This window comes from Natrix helvetica (assembly GCF_964273705.1).
Source record: "Natrix helvetica genome assembly, chromosome: 5".
Taxonomy (NCBI): domain Eukaryota; kingdom Metazoa; phylum Chordata; class Lepidosauria; order Squamata; family Natricidae; genus Natrix; species Natrix helvetica.
In genome coordinates this window covers 79840327-79862777 of record NC_138551.1, presented here as the reverse complement: position 1 = coordinate 79862777, position 22451 = coordinate 79840327, and the positions used below count along the sequence as shown (strand labels likewise).

The window sequence follows — 22451 nt, the reverse complement described above, 5'->3', positions numbered from 1 at the left end:
GAGAATGTTGGCTCTTCTGTGGTTAACCCACCAGCCTCTTCCTGTAACTTCGAGGATAGCAAAATTTCAGCATGTGCTGGCAGTCTGAAGAGCAGATTTGCCCTGAAAATGGATATGCCGGTTTGGAATATTTTCCTCTTCTTAAAGGGTCATTTAGAAGCGCTACAACCATTTAGATTATTTTTTAACAACGTCTGTTCCTGAAAATGAAAGTATTGTCACTATAGGATGTATGAAATCATCACCTGGGTTGTTCAACTGAAGATGTATGTTTGTTTCACTTTATAAGGGTAGCCAACAGTTGCAATAAGAATAGAATAGAATAACAGTTGCAAGGGATCTTGAAGGTCTTCTAGTCCAATCCCCTGCTTAGGCAGGAAACCCTACACCACAAACTCTTAAACAAGCTCTTTCCTAGCTAATGTCCTTTAAGCATGATGGTGAATTTTTGAGACTTGCTTCCTTTGTTTGCAGGGTGACAGTTCAGGGAACATTGCATTATTACATGGTCAGACTAATGACTACGATGTCAGTGTGTTTTGAAATTCCAGTTATGTGGAGAAACTATTGGACGCTTGGCCCTACAGCCAACACAGTGACAATTCTGAAATTAGCAACTCCCCCCCCCCTTCATTTGGCTGTTGAAAATGTTTGGCAAATAAAATTACTTTCTTCAACCTAGCAAAAGTGTTACACCTATTTTGCATTACAGTGTGTACTACTCTCTGTCCCCTTACTCCCAAATTTCTCCATTAAATGCCTATGTTACTTTGGCTGATGGATCTGGCTATCTTTGAGTGAGACAACTTTTAGGTGCCCGGTAAAGGTGAATTGATCTATTGCCGACATATCAAGGTCAAAAGCAGCTTGTTACGTAATTTAGAAACTATCTGCCATTGATCAAACCACCACTTGAAACAAGGAAAAAACCCACATGTCTGATCCTCGGCGTTTGTACACTACACTGTGTGTATGGTTCAGGGTGATTATTAAAAGGAGTTAAATGACTACATGTGACCTGGTTTGCTGATCACAGTTGGGACTTGGAAAAGTGGAGGAGGGGGTATTTTTCGTCCCAAGTGTTCCAGGGTGCCACTCCTGTCTTCCTTCCACAGAGAGGAAGAGAAAGGCAGCAGTCTGTCAGAATAACCAGAAGCCTTTGCTGAGTTTAAAGCATAGAAGACTTTATTATTGTTACCCCTATATAAAAATTCAGTTAACTAATGGACAAACTAAATTAGTGCTAGATAACGGTCAATGGAATTCAAGTAAGACTGGTCTCTTGTGACAACACAATGACTCCAAACTGATGACACATTTAACCCCGCCTTCCAGCTCAGCCTCCTCTTCTCCTACACTGTCACTCCCAACTTCTCCTTGTAGAGAAGGAGAAACATTTTTCTTAGTGCGGGAACAATTCTTCCCCATGTTCTCTGCATGGTGATTTTTTTCTTTTTAAAAATAAAAAGTCCAAGATATCTTATCTTTTAAAGCTCAAACTCCAAGAAATACTGGGGAGTCTGTGATAAGAAGTCCTCCACAGACTGGCAGTTTCCATAAATCTATGTAGTAAAGCAATGATAATTTAAGCTGTTTGAAAGATAGGACTTATGCAAGCCTAGACTTTGCAGTTTCCCTGAACCAAAGAACTGTCCTTCTTCCTCTGGAACAACCAGTCTCTTACTGATTTGTAGATTTTGGTACTTTTTTTTTTGAGCTTCTACCTTCCTTCTTGAACATCTTTTGTTCCCCTCTTAATTATCATGAATTTCTGCTTTTGACGTTGCCGTTTACTTAATATACACGACCACATCCTCTCTTTGCTGCATAGTTATACTCCTTCAGCATTCAAAAGCGGAGTCTTACGCAGTCTTCACACACATCCTTTGCAATTTAACCCATTCTCGTACATAGGCTTTTAGCCACTGGCAACACACACACAAAAATGCTCTGACCCACCAGCACACTCTTTCACATATAGCTTTCTCTTAAAATCTTCCTTTGAACAACTTTGGTATCTCAGTATCTCATTGCCCTACTCCATTGGAAGACATGAACAGATTCCTTTTAACCTCTGATGGGTTCTCCATCAACATGATGTCACCATGCACATACCGTATTTTTTGGAGTATAAGATGCACTTTTCCCCTCAAAAAAGAGGGTGAAAATCTAGGTGCATCTGAACTGAATACAGATAAGACCTGAATGCTGTACTAATACAGCACCAGGTCTTAGTTTTGGCAGGGAGGGGAATGTCCTCCACTGACTCACATCACTTGCGTGTGTTGCCCCGACCTCCTTTTTGCTATCAGGCCTTCAGGAAAGGCCTCTGCAGTGATAATAGAGCTCCAGATTGATCCAGAGCTCTGTTATCGGCTGCAGAGGTGTTCAGGAAAGCCTTGCGGGCTGCAGAAGAAATGGGCCAAGGCCTGGCTGCAACTATCCAAAGGTAAATAGTAGCTCCACCCCACCGCCCCAGCTTAATTTTTGCCCATGTACCCTGGAGTAGGCGTGGTCATTAGGGCTTATTTTTTGGGGAGGAGAACTTAGTGAGCACATGTATAAAAATCAAGCTACAACTTACTTTCTAAGTAGGTTGTATTTTGGGGGAAACATGTCTGTCTGTCTGTCTGTCTGTCTGTCTGTCTATCATCTATCTATCTATCTATCTATCTATCTATCTATCTATCTATCTATCTATCTATCTATCTATCATCTATCTATCTATCTATCTATCTATCTATCTATCTATCTATCTATCTATCTATCTATCTATCTATCTATCTATCTATCTATCTATCTATCTATAGCATATACAGATAATCCTCAACTTGGGTTTTCCAAGCCAATTTCCCAAAAAACTATGGTGCAGCTGAGCCAATCTTGTCTATGTTAACTTTTAAACCAATAGGAAGGCCGAGGGTAGGACAATCCCTTCCCCACTGTGACAGCAAGTCCTGGTGGGTAGGAGCAATTTTAAGTAAAACAGCTGCAATTAAAGAGGTAAAACCTTCTCTTTCCTCATCCCGCTTACGAACCTCTAACGTAGTTATTTTTGGGGGTGGTATGAGGGTGGGGACAAGCCAGCTGCATTAGATGACAAATGTCCCATATAGTTTGGCCTCCATAAGTCAGTCTGGGAATATGTTAACTGTTAACTAACAGCCATAACCAATTGGTGGTGGCAACAAGATAGTTCAGAGTGGATCTGCTTTAGTTTAAACTTTAAAATGTTGGTTATGACATTGCGTGCAAACAACTTAACTGTAGCCTCTTTTACTCAGATGCTTGAAGTTTCAGTAGATGCACATCAGGGATGGGTTCCGGCCGGTTTGCTTGTGTGCGCACTTCGCTCGCGTGTGCTGGATGTGCGCAATGCGCACATGCACAGTTCAATTAAAATTGTTCTGTGAATGCGCAGAACTCCAAAACAAGATGGCAGCAGTGACGACCAGGGAACCAGTTCGGGGGTGTGGCAGGCCTGAGTCTCTACCGGTTCAAGAGGCCCAGGCCTCCATAACACTACAACTTTGGCTGAACCAGTAGGAACCCACCATGATGTACATCCTGTGACAAATGTGCTTATGTAAGGGTCAAACTGGGCAACTTTCCCCTTTTGTTTGTGTGAAAAGCAGGTAGGCTCAGATTCATATTGGAGACAGAGTGGCGTGACGTTTTGGCATACTGGTGTCTTCATCCAGCTCCTGTATCTGATGTTTACTGTAAGCAATTATGCAATTACTAATTGCATGAATGGGAACATAATGAGCCTGGCCTCGAAAGCGACTCTTAATGAAATCAGTGGTGTCTGGTTTCAAGCAAAAATTACAGAATCTTCAGTAAATCACAGCAATCTTATTCTCTCTCTCTCTCTCTCTCTCTCTCTCTCTCTCTCCCCCCCTCCCTCCCTCCCTCCCTCTCTCTCGTACAAGATCTAGGGGGTGGGGGAAGAGAGATTATTAAAATCCAGTCTCAAAAATCTGATCTCTCAAGTTTTTCCTTCCATTTTTATTTTGAGTTGCACCAGTTATGCAAAATGGAACTGCACATCTACTATTTGCATTCTGCCTTTATTAGTTTTACAAATAACCCAGGGTGGGGAACATATCCAACCCAGTTTTTTTTCTCCTCTTTTCCCCACAACAGCAACCTTGTGGAGTGGGTTGGGTCAAAAGAGAAATGACTGGTCCAAAGTCACTCAGCTAGCTTTCATGGCTAAGGCAGGACTAGAATTCAGTCTCCCGCTTTGTAGCCTGGCGCCTTAACTAGGCCAAACTGGCTTTTCCATATGATCCACGAATGCACATGATAGTGTGTGGAAAAGTCCATCTGATGGATGCAGAGGCCAACACCGCACCTGGAAGAATGGTGGCAAAATTATTGATTGTGATCATTTGGCCATAGTTGAATAATCAAAGTAGGCCTTTCTATTATTGTAAGCCTCAACTCAAATGTGTCTCAAGAAGCAAGAATGCTTGCATTTTGGGTATGCTTTCTTTGCGGCTATGGCTGTGGCAGGTAAGAACAGCATTTATAACCCCCCCCCCCCAATTCTGCTCAAATGATTATTTTACTCCATATTCCCCAATGGTTTGCATTTTTTTTGCTTAGCTTCTTTCATTTGACAAACCAGATTGTGTTAGGTGCCCTTCTTCGCTATATGCAGTCCTACTGAGCCATGGTGGCGCAGTGGTTAGAGTGCAGTACTGCAGGCTACTTCTACTGCCAGCTGCCTGCAATTTCGGAGTTCAAATCTCACCAGGTTCAAGGTTGATTCATCCTTCCATCCTTCCGAGGTGGGTAAAATGAGGGCCCAGATTGTTGGGGACAATATGCTGACTCTGTAAATTGCTTAGGGAGGGCTGTAAAGCACTGTGAAGAGGTATATATTGTGCCAGGATCTGTTCCTCAATAAAAGAACTATGAGCATTTATTGCGAGAGTAGGAACTGCGCAAGGAGTTCTGGCAGTGATGCGAAGGCGACAAAGAAGAAGAAAAAAAAAGATGAGGAAGGAAGGCACAGGGAGTGAAAAGCAGGTGATGCAACTGGGTGCCCACCAGCCTCACCGGAACAATGTTCTAAAAAAGATAGATGAAGCTCAGCTGTGGTTTACCACAACGTTCTGTTGATCAGCTGAATGGTCTGAAGTACAGAATGACTACAAGTTAAGTTTATTTTCCCACAGTAAGAGACATGAACACAGATGCACATGCCCGCCCTTGTGCTCATACAAAACCTTTTGGCACAGATGTAGAGGTCAATTCTGCTTTACAGATGTTGGCTGTAGCTGGGGCTTAAGGAATTCCACTCCTCACCCCTCCCCTCCGATTTTGGACTTAAGCAAATAAACCTCCGTCCTTTTGATTGTATTGGCCTAACCCATTTCTTCCTTTTAAAATGTCTTTTTATAAACATGAGCTGCTGTTTGAGTACATTACTGATGGATGCACTCTCATGGTTAAAAGAACGCAGGAGAGCCAAACGCAGTCTCTCTTTTCTACAAGAAATGGAAGGCAGAAAGCAACGCCCTTGAACGCCAGCTCTTAGGTCAATGGGACTCAATGGAAGCAGATCCTTCTAGAACAGTGTTTCTCAACCTTGGCAGTTTGAAGATGTGTGGACTTCAACTCCTAGAATTCCCCCAGCCAGCAACTGCCAAGGTTGAAAAACATTGTTCTGTATAATGGGAATTAAAGAACTACTACGGACGCTTCTGAAATTCAGATTCAGCAGTAGTTATAGCAAAACAGTATGATTCTTTCCCACCTATTCTGAAAAAAAAGATACGAGGGGGGAGCCGGGATGTTAAATTTTAGACAATTCGTTAAAGAGGAGGGTTTTGGCTTTGTCTAATGAGGTTTTTTTTTTTTGGGGGGGGGGACTACCTGCTTTGCAGCGGTAAAACATTTAACCATCCTACATTAGGATTTATAATATTTTCCCCCCTCACATTTTTCATTTTAACAATGGATGAGTGGTTTGTTTTTTTAACTGTATGGCACTTCGGGCTCTGACTTGTAGAACGAAGCTAATAAACAATAAATCTAAATCTAAACGACATCTGATGTTCCCTTCACCACATGCATTACTGTTTCTCTGGTGTATTCTGTACAGTAATACAGAAGGATGCTTAAAAGGTGTAGGAGGGGTATGGAATACATAAGGCTGAAGGTAACATCAGCGCTTGCAGAAAATGGCTTTTAGTGTTAATCCTCCCATGTTGGGAGGCTGGTTCAACATTGTTTCGTTTTTCTTTCGTGACGACACGGGAATCCATTTCCCCACATTAATTGACTAACAGCCCTACATAGCCTATCAAGGAGGGGTTCATCAGCTTCTGTTTCTTCCCCAGTTTGATGGGCTGTGATGGGGAAGGCTCCGGATAGATCTAGCAATACAATTATCTGTGCCTGGGTATATACATTCGGTTGGCTTATCTCTATTAAGAGATGGGGGGATATATCAGTCCTGATTTTTTCCAAGCTTGGCTCCTAACACAGAGGTTGAAAATTCTGCATCGTATAGTATGTGGCATTTCAGCTGAGCCTCGTGCATTGTTGGAATCTCTTGTCCACCAAGATTTTTGGTAGGGATGGAAACCTAATAACCAGTTGTCCCCCAAAGGTGCTTTTTCAAGATGGAACTAGACATTCTTTGAAGATATTTCACTTCTCATCCAAGAAGCTTCTTCAGCTCTGACTGGATGGTGGGGAATGGAAGGATTTATACTCCTTGAAGACAGACGGTGATTTGCCTTCTTTTAGAGAGTCATTGAGGCCTTATCTGTGTTATCAGGGTCACTTGATTGGATGCAAATGAGTGTGGAACCTTCTTGGCTGCATCCTTCCATTCCCCACCATCCAGGCAGAGCTGAAGAAGCTTCTTGGATGAGAAGCAAAACGTCTTCAAGGAAAAACAAAGAAAGATCAGTTGCCTCTTGAAAAAGCATCTTTGGGACAACCATGACCTGGATGATTGAAAATCTCCAAAGACTTACAACCACTTTTTAACTACATTTAAACTCTTATACCAAATTCACATGAAAGAAAGTTTATCCTAAATTTAAGAAGATCTACCACCAGCAAAGGAAGAACAGATTAAAAAAAATGTACACACACACACACACATCCTGCACAACAACAAATCCTCCATCGTATCAATCTAGAGCTGCCAGTTTTAGCTAAACTAAATCCTGACTATCCTTCCCCAATGGGCACAGCCGTGACACTTCCCTTTCTGTTATATTTACACTAATATAAATATATCTTTTTAGAGCCATGTTGCAAAAGAAGGCAGGCAGGGCCAAGACAAAACTCACTTCAAACTGAATTAGTAATTACTGATTAAAACTTATATGCCTGTAAAATAAGGTACCCATGTATAAAACTAATTTATTCTGCCTTCACATGCACCAGTCATTCATTTCTCAATACAGTCTCTTCTATCTATCCTATGCCCTTGCCCTCATTGCCCTCCTTCTAGCAGAAGTTTCAAGAAAGGAAGAAGAGGACAGGATGGGCATGGGGTAAGAGAGGAAAAGGTAAGTGCAAAGGAAGGAACAAGATCGTGGGAAAGCCAAACGGCGCGTCGATGAGGCAAGCAGAGGAAGGGAAGAAGCAATGACTGTCGAAACACTTTTAAGCGTTGCATAAAGGGTTAAAAACTCATTAAATTACGAACGCACCCATGACTCTACTAATTCACAAGGTGGCTTTTTTTGTTTTTGCTGAAATGCAAGAGTAATGTGGAAGGAGTGAGGCAGGGACTTGGTAGGGCTAGAAAAACCAGGGAAGTTAACTTCGCTGGTTGGATGATCCAGCCATTTTCAACCATTCAATTCAGCTTTCCCATGGCTACGTTTCTGTCGAATTTCCCTCCCCATCTCCTTTAATAACCGAAGTTGCACAATTCTATTGCCTCTTCTCAATCTATTGAATCGCCTCTTTTCAATTGCTTTTCAATCCAGGCCTAGATGAAAAGAATAAGATGCATTCAGCCTCCTAGCGTGGTGTCACCAAACCCTGCCAGCAGCCAATGTCCTCTGGCTGTGGCCTTTTCCTTATAAACCTTTCCAGACTATGGAATTTAAGAGCCCTCCACCTCATACTTGAATCAACAGGAGGAAAAAAAAATCTGCGCTGAATGGCACAGTCCTGGTTATTTATGCTACGCTCCTGCTAGTCCTAGGCATTGTTTTACTCTATGGACTTTGCTGCCCTCCCTTGTCAGCATGTCATTTTTGGGTGGAGAAAAAACCCAAACCCTCCAACCAAAGCACAGCAACCCAAGTGGTTTTTGCATGCTGCTGCGTCTAGGTCTGTGTGTGAGTGTGAACCTGAGAAGCTTTGCCCAATTCCACCCGTCTTCTTTAGCTTGTTTTGGGTCCTTCCTCCGAATGCCCCGTTTGGTTGTAACACAAATGGAATGAAGTGAGAAAAACAAAAAAGGAAACCTAAAAGGAACTGAGTCATTAGCAGTTGTTCTCAAGACACACAAATTTATTTAGTTTTTTATATCTTCCTGTTCCATTATTATGCTATTTCACATGTGCAGAAAACAAGAAAGGCTATAGCAGTGATGGTCAAACTTTTCGGCACCGAGTGCTGAAAAGGGAGCGTGCGCTCATCAGGGACGCGCCTCGGAAGAGAAGCTGCCAAGTGGGCATATGCGTGCTTGGAAATGAACTTCTGGTTTCCAGCACATGCCTGTGCACTGGCCACTGTCTTTCGGGTACTGGCGTGCATGCATGCACGATGATCAGCTGTCTGGCGCTCGTGCGCCCAATGGAAACCGGAAGACCAGCTTTTCCAGTGTTCGGGACTGCCGCCTGCACAAAAAACAGCTGATCATTGTGCGCGCATGCATGCCAGAAACCCAGAAGAGGAACGGGCGATGCCACACGTGCCAGCCAACATGGGTTCGCCATCATGGGGTTATAGAGTTAAAATAGCTGAAAACAGCCCAGTTATACAATTAAGATGGCTTGAATGCTGATATGGTAGAGGTCCCTGCGCCAATCTTTTTTTTTTTTTGCATGTTTCAATAATAGCGTAAAGTCAAGGTCAGGATCTGGTGATCCTTGGTCACATCCATGTGGTTCTCATGGAAAACAACTAGAAGCTTGAGAGAGACTGGAGGGGCAGGGAAGTAGTCAGCTGGAGCAAGAAACTTCCAATTGTAGCAGAAGGCACTCTCGCCTCTGGTCTTGGAATTTCTGCCAAATTGTGAGTAGACCACCTTAAATAATGAGTAATAGAAAGGAAGCAGTTGCCCTCATTTTCATAAACAACTTCTCTGGGCTTTAGTACTGGACGTTGTACAGGCAGTCCTTGACTAACATCCAGAGGCTGCTCAGCTTGCCCCTCGGGCAGTCCAGGAGACAGTGAAGAGCCCCGGCCTGGCGCGCCCCCCTTATCAAAACTTTTAGCCACCTTTTCGGTGGGTGTAGCTTGGTGGTGGTGGATCATGTAACTAAGTGCGTGAGTCATGTCAAGTTGGCTTCGCCCACTCAGTCACATGCCCCCCGCCCCAGCCATGCCCACTGAACCGGTAGTAAAAATTGTTGAAACCCACCCCTGCTTTCAACCATTTGTTTAGTGACCAAAGTTCCAACGGCACAAATAACAAGGACTTATAGCAATAGCACTTAGACTTACATACTGCTTTACAGCCTTCTCTAAACGGTTTAGGGAATCAGCCTATCGCCCCCAGCAATCTGACTCCTCATTTCACCCACCTGGGAAGGCTGGAAGGCTGAGTCAACCTTAAGCCTGTGAGATTCGAACTGCCAAATTGCAGGCAGCCGGCAATCAGCAGAAGTAGCCTGCAGTACTGCATTCTAACCACTCCGGACAGTTGCAGCATCCCCACAGTCACATGATCAAAATCCACATGCTTGGAAACTGCCCATATTTATGATGGTTGCAGTGCCCTGGGGTTATGTGATCCCCTTTTGCTACTTTCTGACAAGCAAAGTCAATGGGGAAGCCAGATTCACTCTATAATCATGTTACTAATTTAATAAGTTTAGTGGATTCACTTAACAACTGTGGCGAGGAAGGTCGTAAAATGGGGCAAAACTCACTTAACAAATGTCTCGCTTTGCAACAGAAATGTTGGGCTGAACTATGATCGTAAGTCGAGGACTATCTGTATGGTTCATGCGCAAAACCGATGGACCTCTGATATAGTGACAGCTCTCACTGCAATCGGTGGCAGCAGATGACACCAAAATGACGATGCAGTTTGGTGTCATCAACAAACACTGCCATTGTGGTCTTGTGTCTCTGGTTATAACATAAATCCTTATGTTATTGTTATCCTCATTATGGTTGTGTCCCATCATCTAATAAGATATGTCTATGAAGACTTCCTGGGGACAATTCAAGCCAATTGGTCCTCTTGGCACTGAACATACCCTGCATCCAGGAAAAAAAGAGTAAAATAATGGCAGAAAAAGTTGGTCAAGAATCATAGGGCACTGATAAACCTCCAAATGGCCTCTAACGACTGCAAGGTATATAAATCCATCCTCCACCATTCAGTAAGAACTGAAGAAGCTTCTTGGATGAGAAGCAACAAAGTCCAATTGCCTTTTGAAAAAGCATCTTTGGAACAACCATAATCTGGATGACTGAGAATTTCCATGGATATCAAGAATCAGAAGGAAGGGGGTACCCCAGCATCAGCCAGAAGCACCCAGTAATTATTTCTTTGATTACATTTGATTAGCATAAATCTAATGAATTAGGCAACAATTATTATCTAATTCATACAATCTTAGGACAGTATCTGCAAGCAGTATCATCAATGTTTTTGGGTTTCAGGAAAAAAAGAACAACTCAGAAGCTGACTTAGAATAAAAGAAAAAGAAATGTCAATTATTGGCTGGCATAAAGGTTTCCAGTTCTAACCTAAAATGTTCAAGATCTTTCCCCCCCCCTCCTTCAGGACCAACTGATCCACTAAATGCATTCATTGTTCTTTAATTCACCCAACAATATGGTTAATTAAATCATTTTCACTTCTTCAGTTCAGTATTTTCACTTCTGGTTTATGAGGTTATTGCTTACAATTATGGAGAATGTGTCGTTCTATGGTACAGTTTTCAAACAGGAACTTCTGAGGTCTATTTTTTTGCTGTTAGGAAATACATGCACTTGTTAATTAACGTCCTGCAAAAATTTAAAAGAAGCAGAACAATTTGGGAAGGAAAGTATTGCCACTGAAATGTCACCTAAATTAAACCTGGAAGACAAAACAGTGAAAGGTATTTTGGAGGAAAACAATTGCCCTGAAAAATACATATGGCATGACTGTGGGCCTATTTTAGATATTTCAAATTAACAAACCTTAACCTAAAGCAACAAGATTTGAACTGATTTCACAGTATGGTTGATTAGTTGTTTCCAGCAAAGACACAAATTCATTCAGCTGATCTTGATACTCTCAATGTGGAATACATGTACTATACCTCTTCCTAAACATGTTTCTTAAGATTATTCTGTTTAATAATTATAGCCCACAGGAACTATACACGTATTAAGATATAACTAATTTAATAAAGGTAAAATGTATCCTTTCTTCCCTTACTGCAAATGAATGATCATTTCAATAAGTGGTGTTACTGGGGTATGTATTTGTGTTGCATTCCTATAACAGACCTGAAAAAATGAGTTAGTATGAAAAAAGATTTTCAGTTCTTTATAAACTATAAAAGCATGATTAGTACAGTAAGGCAAATAAGAAAAGAAAGGGAAAAAATGAAGAATGGGAAGGGACCAATATAAGCAGTAGGGTTGATCAGTGGTTCTTGGATGTTATACCAGAAGGAATCTATCATGTTTCCCTGAAACTAAGATAGGGACTTATTTTCTTTTGACCCCCGAAATAAGCACTTGGCCTTATTTTCAGGGAGGTCTTATTATTTTTGAGGCGCAGGAGGCGGCAAGTGTGGTCACCTCATGTTTGCTACTGTGTCACAATATTTTTGGGGAGAGCTTATTTTAGCGCATGCACTCAAAAGCCCAATTGGGCTTATTATCCGGGAAGGTCTTATTTTCAGGGAAACAGGGTAGAAATGTTACAGATTTGCACCAGATGTGGTATTCAGCCAGTTCTGACAGGTTCTGAAGAACTGGTAGTGGAAATTGGGTGTTTGGTTGAAATAATAATATTGGCAAAGAAATCCACTTGTCAACTTTGTCTACTAAAGAACTCATTGGAAAGGAAAGAAGTCAATGAATAATCACTTTATAAACCCAATTAATAACTTTACGAACACATCATTAAAGCAGACAGAAGAGCAAAAGAACGAATCAAAGATCTAATCATACTATTAATAAATTATAATAACATTAATAAAGGGACTGAGCTTGAGTTTGAAATGAGAGCAGCTGGAAAGATTAATCAGTGAGTAATTTTAGGATTGGAAATGAGAAATGGAAACTAAGATATGGTACTTCATATAACATTTTTTAATAGGAGAGAAAAGATTTCTAGTACATTTCTATATCCTCATTAAGGATATTTCTGGAAGTTGTCTTCCAGGAAGAGAAAGCCTATCCAATAGTCCCAAACAATGCAATGAAGCAGAAAATTGTAGAAGCAAAGTACTTTACTGATCGTTCAGATCTGCCAGCACTTTCAAAAGACGTTTTCACGTTGACTGTATCTCCTGAATTGCCAGTTAAGCTACGAAAGAGAATGACTGAGAAGGGAAACATGAGCCAATCAGCAGCAGCTGTGGCCCCAAAGACTACAGAAGAACATAAGAACAAAACTAATAACTTGATATCCTTTAAATCACAAACCAATTGCCCCCCCCCCCCCGCGCTCCAATCTCAGATAATGATGTTTCAGTTCTGCTCTGAAAAGATTAGCGGCAAGAAATGTGAACATGCATTAATATGTAAAAGACACAGTCCCACGTTTTGGGGAATGGAACTGTTTGAAAACGGCTTTTTTTTCTTTTTAGCCATCTGGCAATATGTTTCTTTCCTCAAAACCTAATGGAAAATCAAATAGCTTGTGTGGGCAAAGTTAGCCTTCTGGCTGCTGCTTTTTAAAATGTGTTTGCATCAATGTCAAATAGGACATATGCCTGGTGTATTGTAGACATTTTCAAGGGAGAGGGATAATTCATGTGACAAGAAGCATTATCCACTACAGCCCCCACGTGAAACAACTATCACTGGCCAGACAGAGACACTTGAAGAAGCTTTCACAGGTATTGCAATAGGTGGAAGATTCCAAGGGGAATTGAGTGATCTTTTTAAACAGAATGCTTAGAAGACCGAAAGAGTACTTCGAGATCTGCTCCATATTCCTGCCCAATAGAGGATCCAATACTGGATCCAGCCGTTATCGGGAATGTTCTCAGAATCTCTCTTGTTGCTGGCATTTGAGATGTGCCAGTTTAGGCAAAGGAGGTACAATAGCTTTCAATTCCATCTATAATATACTGCTGGACTTTCTCCATTCCCAATTTTTATTTCTAAAGAACACATTGTTATGAGCAACAATGGATGGGCAAATAGCAGGCAATTCTATATTGTTCTATATAGTCAACCAGCAGCTGAACAGATTCCTTTGAAAACGCTGAGGAGAGACACGATGACTGTTTTGTAGTGGTGTGTAAGTGTGGGACTAAATGGATGGAAAGTGTAGAAGACACAAAACTGAATTGGAGTGATTTTCAATTAACTGCTAATTGAAGTCTCTCAGTAGTATGTGATGAATCACTGACTTTGTCTGGAAGTTTAGAGCTTAGCTCTCTGCATCTAGAAAGAATGAAACGAGAGACTGGAATCTGATAAATAATCTTCCTCTGCAAATACCAAGAAAGGATTTAATTCTATTCCCCCCCCCCCTCCCCGTGTGATCTTTGTTTGCCCAGGCCATCTTGCAAATGCTGGTCCGAACAACGCATCTTGTTAAAATACCATTGTCTTACTCCTTTTTTTTTTATTTGTGTGAGGGCAAGGTGGATGGGAATAGGGTAATTTTCTGCCTGCGGGAAAATCTTCAAGGTGGACGAAAAAAAATACTGGTTACTTGTGATCATTTGTCATCCTCAGCTCCTGAACAGGACATGTGGGTTGACAGTTTGTTAATTGAGCTTTCCCAACGAGGCATCGTAAAGTTTTACGCTGACAAAGCCTGGGCTCACTATTTATTCTGCATTAGAGAATGATCCACTCCACTTCTCGTTTGAACACAACATGTTTTTAAAAATAATAATAATAAAGACCTAGAAAGATTCTGATTTTTGATATGGATAAAAGAATATTGTTCAGAACCACAGCCCTAAACTAGACCACTTTCTCCCCTTGCTTTCAAACTAGATTTACAATTGCAGTTCAATGAATGAGATTTATACTGGGATTTTCAGCTTAAGGCTCAATGTCTATGCTAAGAGCAGAGATTACCATAGTGACGCCAGATGCTGAAATATAGTGATTCTTCATCCTGATTATATTCACACTTTCTTGGGATGCTTACAAGTCGTAACGTAGCATTCGTGGAAATCAGAAAATTTAGTGTTACAGAGTTAGCTACTTTCTCTTTTCCATGGTAGTCTCGGACCACTTGAAAATCTTGGGGTTCCTTGGAAATTGCTTTTTTAGAACACATAATTATCTTGTCAAAAAATACTGAGTTCTTGAAAATGCCTTGCATTCACTCTTCATTCATTTAAATTTGCTGAAATTAATAGTTTTTGGCAACCCAAATAAAAGGAAAATATATGACAGTTAACACTACCAGGTAACAAATTCAAGTGAACCATATTTCTTGCGAGAGACACAAATCTACTTAGAATTATTTTCTATCCTCTTAATTCTTTCATCTGTACAACAGAGAGATTTTAAGCCTGACCCATTTATAGGATTGACAATGACACATTTTTTTATCCCTATCAAAAAGAAATTGGAGCACAATCTTTGCACATATATTAGGAGGTAAGACCTATTTTGCTCATTGTGGGAAAAGAAGGACAGGTAAGTCATTTGAAATGCAATTGACAGCATTAGGAGGCATTTTCTTTCTCTTACAAATTTTGTGAAAATCAGAGATCACAATGGACTCTGAGAGGCTTTGGTTGTTGTCTTATACTCAGGAAAATAATTACACCCATTCTACACATTTTCCATTCTTCCACAATTAGATAATATAGCTTTTGTGAGTTTATCATGTAATTGTGTCAAAAAGCAATGCGTCCTGCTTGTCTGCAGAAAAGTAACATCAAGGAAAACATCAGTCTTACATTTTTTAAGACTTCACAAACCAAACAGAGTCATTCTGTGAGGGAGATGGGTAGTTTCTAATTTTTATAAACTATTTTCTAAGGTTCCTTCCCTTTTGTTCACATAGTGTGAGATTTTCAACAATTTAAGAGAGTAATCAGGAAGGAATACATCCATTCTTCATAGATCACTTACAAACACTGAGGCCAGAAAACCTATCACATTAGTGCCCTCACGGAAGGGCTAATAAATAAGCGACATGCATTTTTCTTGCAATAAATCTGTGCGACATTTCAAGACTTCCATTCTTTCTTTATTTAAAACAGAGGACTGGTATGCCAAACACCTATTCATTAGTATATCAATGTATAACTCATCATAAAAACGAACTGATATTCAGGGAGAAAACAATGAAAATCCTACAAACTGGCCTTTAAAGCCTTCATAACACTTAGGGCTGACTCTATGCACCCGTCTAAATTGGAATGAACAAATCCATCACCTCCACAGATGAGAAAAGGTTTTGCGTGAAGAGTAATTTGTCCTGGACTGCCAGAGAAAGCTTCTGTAACCTGTAATAGAATACATACAAGAATGAGAAGCTACTAATTACACTTCCTAAAATTGAGATAAGAGGTATTTCAAGGAAATATACAAGCTGTAAGTAATAGCGTCAGTTTTAATAATGTCTATAATAACAAATGTCTCATGCTTCATGTTTTGCCATGTTTTGGGCATTGTGTAGGCCAGGAACAGCAAGTAGACAATCTTGGCTAATTAAAATAAAGCTAAAATTGTGTCATTTAATATAGTATGGTTAATATAGTCAAGTATTAAGGCCGGCATGACTAAACGCCGAAAGTGCATGGAACACTGTTACCTTCCCACTAAAGATGGTACCTATTTTTCCACTTGCATTTTTACATGCTTTCAAACTGCTAGGTTGGTAGAAGCTGGGACAAGTAACGGGAGCTCACTCCATTATGCGGCACTAGGGATTCGAACTGCTGAACTGCTGACCTTTCTGGTTGACAAGCTCAGCGTCTTAGCCACCACCTTGAGCAATACATACAAATAGATTAAAACAAGATAAAGCCAGGGCTGTAATAAAGAACTTAAAGAATCATTTTTGAATGTAAATGATGACAAAGCAGCAACGTACTATCATTTGGAAATAAATCTGCAAGAAGATAATTCAACCATTCAAGGTCCAAGCCCTTGAATTAACCTGCCATCAATAATTTGATCCTAATCTTATTCTAAGTGAGGCAGTGACAAACATAGTGAATAATGTCCTCCACCTAACTAGCCCACAAGGACAGAGTCACTGTGCAACAGAAGACTTACATAATCTTCCTTCCCATTAGCTACAGGTGTGGCCTGCAAGTGAAGGGACGGAAATACCTTTCTCAGCAGGACGTTGGTAATATTAAGCAGATACAGTGAGAAAGTTCTATATGTTTTTACAGTGATGAAACCAAGACGAAACTTTGGATATCTGTACTGTAATAGCAACTTAATCAGCATCCCTTTAAAAAAGTCTATATTTAACAGTTTCTTTGTCCCAAGAGCTGAATTTCCCCAACAGGGTACAGAATACATTTGTAGGACAGGCAACAAATGTTTGACTTATTGGTTCTTAGTAGTGGTATTGGAGGAAACAATATTTGGTGAATGTTTACCAACTGGAGAATGGGATTTCTTCACTTCCAGAATCTCATGAACTCTCTTGTGCCAATAAAACACTGACAAGGCTTTAGGACTTCACTAGTCCATTGGCCAGGCAAGCAGCAGAAGGCTTGGCTTGGCTATTGAAGCTCATTTATCCTTGGGAGGTGTGTTCTACAATGGTCTAACTTTGGCAGGAAGTTTTGTAATGGCATTCAGTTGTTTTTCTTGGAGAACTAGTTATGCAAAATAGATTAACCGTCTGAGCACCAGTGCTACCATGACTTGACTAACTTGATTGAGTTAGGCATGACTGGTTCCATTTGGGATAAATTTGGAGGGGGTAAATTGTAATGATATGTGGGAATGACCTTGGGAGCCCAGATAAAGAGCTACTGTCTAGGAAACAGTCAGATAAGAGGGAGCATAGCCCACAGTTGTATAGTGAGTGGAACAAGAGGCTGGGGGAGGGGAGGGGGGGAGAAACTCTCCCTAAATTATTGGGCTGCAAAAGTGACAAGTGGAATAATTGTATTTGCAGATTTGCAAAATTGGTATCAAGCTTACCAGATAAATTAGACAGGAAACATGATCAGATAAGCTAATTCTATTTTATTTTAAAGCTATGTTAACAAAATCTTACAAGTCCAAAAGTACTGTTCTTTTGCCATCACTTTTGTAGCCTGATAACTTAGGGGGGGGGGTGTCTTTTCTGAGCTCTTGCTCCACCCACTATGCACTTGTTGGCTATGCTCCCTCTTATCTGGCAGCATCACCCTAGGCAGCATCTCTTTGCAGGTCTCCCAAGGTCATTCCTACATACCATTACATAAATTGAACTCTTTTTTGGTGTTCCCACAAGGTATTAACTCCCTCATTGATCCAGGGAGCACAGGCCCTTGGTCTCTTAATGTGGTTGGATGTCAGAAAATCTTTTGTGAAGGTAAATATCTTATTACATTACAACTTGATGAATTTCTTGAATGCATTTGCCTCTTCCAAGTCACTTAACAAAAATACATAGAGGGAAGTGAGTGCTTTTTATAAATATACAGGACCACGACAACAATTTTGTAAGCCCAGAAATCTGTCTCCAGTACTCCCTTCCCATTTGTTTTATTCCCACCGTGCAAAGTTGTACATTCAGCATTATTTAAGAAAGAAATTGGGGAGGGGGAAGGGGAAGAAGCAATAGGAAGGAACAGTGGCAGCAAAGAACATGTTGCAATCCACAAGAAGGGGAAGTAGAGTCCAAACTCAAAGGACGTACATCCTTTACTTTGTAATTCACGCTAAAAGAATGGTCTAAATAATGAGAAATGGCACTGCCTCATTCCAAGCAAAATAGACGTGACATGTTTTTTTCTTTGAATTAATTTTTCTGGGAAAGGAGGGGAGCAGATTCTTTTCAGCATCAATTGGCCTGTTTATAGAAGGAAGAGTACAGTATAAATAAAAAGGAACATAGACGACCATTCCTGCTGATGCAACTGGAAATAGCTGTTTACATGTTTACAGATATGGAATTTGGGCTTTTAAAGAGGATAGATCCACAGATTAATGTCAACAGGGCAAAAACATTGACTATCTCCTATCAAAGGCACTGAAGGAGATCAAAGGAGTGATATGCAAATAGTTTATCTCTCGCTAAGCGGATGCTTACCAAATAGTGGGAATGTTACAGAAATCTGTCCAGCAAAATTGACTGCAGCTGAAAGGGCAGGCAAACACCCACCCAATAATCTTTTCCCTTAACCTCAGCTTTCCTTATACCACTCTGCTGCTCAAGTGTAGCATAATGGTCTCATCTGCCCCTTTTTTGTGGGTAAGCAAACATTGCAAAGAACTCCATCAACCAAATGGGAACCATCTTAAATATAAACATTCAAACCCAAAAGCGAAGCAACAGATTTACTTATCCAATCTTGCACTGATTTTCCTCTAATCTTTCCAAGCTCATGCAGCTGTGCACAGCCTAGGTCTTTCACTTTTTCCAGGCTGCTTCCCACCGTAGCTCTGTTGACTGGCCCTTTTGTCTACTCACAACAGCACTTGGTGTCCATTTCCTGTTTCCTCTGGTTCTATTTAGAGCACTGGTCCCCAACCTTTACGGCTGCGTGGCTGGGCGGATTGGGGGGGAGGAGAGGGGAACTGGCCCGTGAAAGTGGCAGGCTGGCATGTGCTAGTTGAGCTGTGCGAGCCGCTTGTGTGGCCCGATTCCGAACAGGCCACGGCCTGGTAGTGGGCTGTGGCCTGGAGGTTGGGAACACTTGACTTAGACCATTAACGCCAACTTGTTACTAGGTGCAGTCATTCTGGGGCATCCACGGGGGAGACCGAAAAATTCCAGATAACATCTATGTGATTAAAGTGTTGGACACTTTTTACATGCCACAAAAAGAGGGCGGGGGTGTTTCAATTATGTGTCTGTAGATGCCATCTTGACTTTTTTCACTTCACCCTCTAAGACAGTGTTTCTCAACCTTGGAACTTGAAGATGTCTGGACTTCAACTCCCAGAATTCTGGGAGTTGAAGTCCAGGCATCTTCAAGTTGCCAAGGTTGAGAAACACTGTTTTAAGACACCCTTATAGGCATCCCAATTAAAGCATTGTGAAAAGATTCAATTATTAGACTTGTATCCCATCTTTTCTCCAGGAGCTCAGATCAATATACATAACACTCCAGGTAATCCTCATACAACCATTTGTTCAGTAACTGTTTTTTCCCCCCTTACACTATAAGGCAGTGCTAAATTACAATGTTTAAAGTTGTAGCTTCTCCGAAGAAATGGGCAGCAACGTAGCAGCTGGGACAGTGCCTAAGTGCAATATGCAAAAGATGTCAAGACAAGTTAACTCCAGAGGGAATTTTTTACTCCACTGCATTAAAAACTAAGAATTTGAGGAAGCATTCAAACAGAGGAAAGAATGAGTCAGAATTGGAGGGGAGGCACTCTACCTGATTCCATCCAATTCTCTAAACAGTACAAAGATGAAAAAACCCCAACTTTCTATTTGAAGACCTCAAGTGGGGGAGATACTTTCATATCTTGCCTCATGCATTACTTACTCTGTAAAGTTCTCCTCCCTCTCTCGTTTCCAAAATGTCACTGACTCCATCCAACCACAACTTTTTTAGTCATCCCTTTTCTTTCAACTCATCTTCCTCCACATAGTATTTGTTTTGCAATGTGATTTTCGCTCGTTTTCTCTAATCATCTAAACCAGAGTTCCCCAACCTTTCTGGCTCTGCGGACCAGCTGGGGGGAAGGGCAGGAAGAGAATGGTTCAGTGCGAGTGGCAGGGAAACATGTATACAACTCCATCTGTGCAAGCAGCATATGTGCCCACTTGAGCAAATTGAATAAGTGCACACGCCCGTTGCCCATGTGTGCATGCTCACCCGCCACTTCCATTGCCTGGTTCCGAACGGTTCAAAGCCCACATGGGTGTTGGGGACCCCTGATTTAGACCACTGCACATCCTTGTTTTATACTAATCACTGTTTCATTCAGTCGATATCTATGCATTATCCATTCATTCTTAGTTCAACATAATGTAAATCCAGTAAATGTAGTGTTATCTTCTACAACAACAAAAAGTATATATATTTTCCTTATGGAAGCAATCATACTATGTCCCTTCCTTATTCATCTGTTTTTTCCTCCTATAATAAAAACCCAAAATCTTCTTACATCCTTAATAAACAATGCCTTGAAACAGACCCAAAAACTCCAGATAAGGTCTAATCAATGAAGATTCATTCAATATTTTTCTTCTTCTGACTTGGAAAACATGATTCTACTAATGGAAGGCCGCAATTACATTTTCTTTTGCAACCATATTATGGTTTAATGTTCAGCTTGTGATAAACATAAAATCCTAAACTCCTTCTTACACATACACTGATCAAATTAGGTATCCTCCATCCTATGCCTACTCCTCTTTTTGTATATGTGTACACACTTAAGTTCAGTTGTACAGTTGAGCCCACCACTGGCCAAATAACAATATCTCATTTTGTAAATAACTTGTTCTCTTAGTTCTGCTTTACTTTTGGAACTTTTGGACTATGTTTGAATCTGGGGGAAAAAAGACATAACTTGACATTTATAATTTCTATTAGTATGAAGAAGGGCTGTCAATAACATTTGTTGCTACTACCGTTTATAAGTCGTCACTGACTTCTATGACATAAACAGAACTTTCCCTATTCCTCTGAGTGTTACTGTTCACATAACTCTTCATTCTTATCAGATTCTGGGAAGAGCTGGCAGCAGCCACAAGAACCTGGGGCTTCCTTTGTTGCTAAAAGGAGAAATGGTAAAGTCTCTCTTGGATTGGTTTTAGCTCCTGGTGTCTTCTTGTTCTCTTGGTAACAATTCATTAGTGATCTGCTAGAGTAATTGTCTTCTCTTAAGAAGGCTGACTCTCCATTGTTTCCTACAGTGTAGACTCCAGTCAAAGTAATAACCAGCTCCAATCCATTTAACATCTCAAGATCAGTCAGGATTGGCTATGTGCTGATGAATCAGCTGGTTTGCTAAAGGAAGAGATTTTCCATTTCAATAATCAAAAGGTTTAGATGCTTCTCTTACAAACAAAAAAGGTGTCTCTGAGGGCCAAAGGATAAAAAAGCAAGACCTTAAGAGAATTGTGTTGATCATAATAGATTAGCAACAACAGCAGAATTTTGCAATAGTTATTATTACAGAAGGCACAATAAATTATAAAACTATAAACATGTTTTAGTTGTTATTTAGGTTATTGCCCTAGGACAATTCGCTATTCATTCTTACAACTCTACTGCCAGAAAATTCCAAGTTTCAAGCCCATCCTCACCACAGAGGTCCCCTAAGTGCCTAGGCCAATTTTTCTCTCCCAATCTAACCTACCTCACAGAATTGTTGTTGCTGGGTGGAAAAATAGGAGGAGGAATGCTCCTGAATGAAAAGTAGGATATACATCTAATATACAGACAAAATGCTACAGGATTATTGTCTTCAACCATGCATTGAAATTAAGGACATATATTTATGATCTACAATTATCTTTAGACACATTATACAAAGATTTAGCTGCCTAGGGAAGGTTGAGAAAAGTAGGAGTAAAGAGAAGAAGAGGACAATCAGCATCAAGGTGGATATTTGGAGAAGTGTTTCAATATTTGAGGGGTCGCCACAACCTATTTTCCAAAGCACCAAAATGCAAGATTAGAAGCAATCAGTGAAAACTAATCAAGGAGAGAATCAACTTAGAACTAAGGAGAAATTTAGGAGAAATTTCCTGACAATGAAAACAATTAACCAGTGGAACCGGCTGCCTTCAGAAGTTGTGAGTGCTCCATCATTGGAGATTAAGAAAAGATTGGACAGCCATTTGTCCAGAATAGTGTAGGGTCTTCTGCTTAGGCAGGGGATTGGACTAGAAGACCTCCAATGTCCCTTCCAACTCTGTTTTTTTTGTGTTAAATTCAGTTGTAATGGTAATGGATGCATTGTTGCAAGACCCAAAAGACCAAGTTAGGGATAGATTG

At 40.7% G+C, this 22451-nt stretch overlaps 1 protein-coding gene across 3 annotated transcripts in view; it reads right to left on the bottom strand.

Annotated features, from left to right (window-relative positions):
* The window catches only part of RNLS (renalase, FAD dependent amine oxidase), a 169940-nt gene that overhangs the window by 4973 nt on the left and 142516 nt on the right, over positions 1-22451 (bottom strand). The window contains exon 7 of one of the 3 annotated variants that reach the window (XM_081955473.1): positions 15749-15818. The exons of 1 other annotated variant lie outside the window; for it this stretch is intronic. In XM_081955473.1, coding sequence (XP_081811599.1) covers positions 15749-15818 — 70 coding nt within the window. Of the gene's footprint in view, positions 1-15537; positions 15819-22451 lie in introns of those variants that run through there. One more of the 3 variants, XM_081955472.1, reaches the window with a different exon arrangement.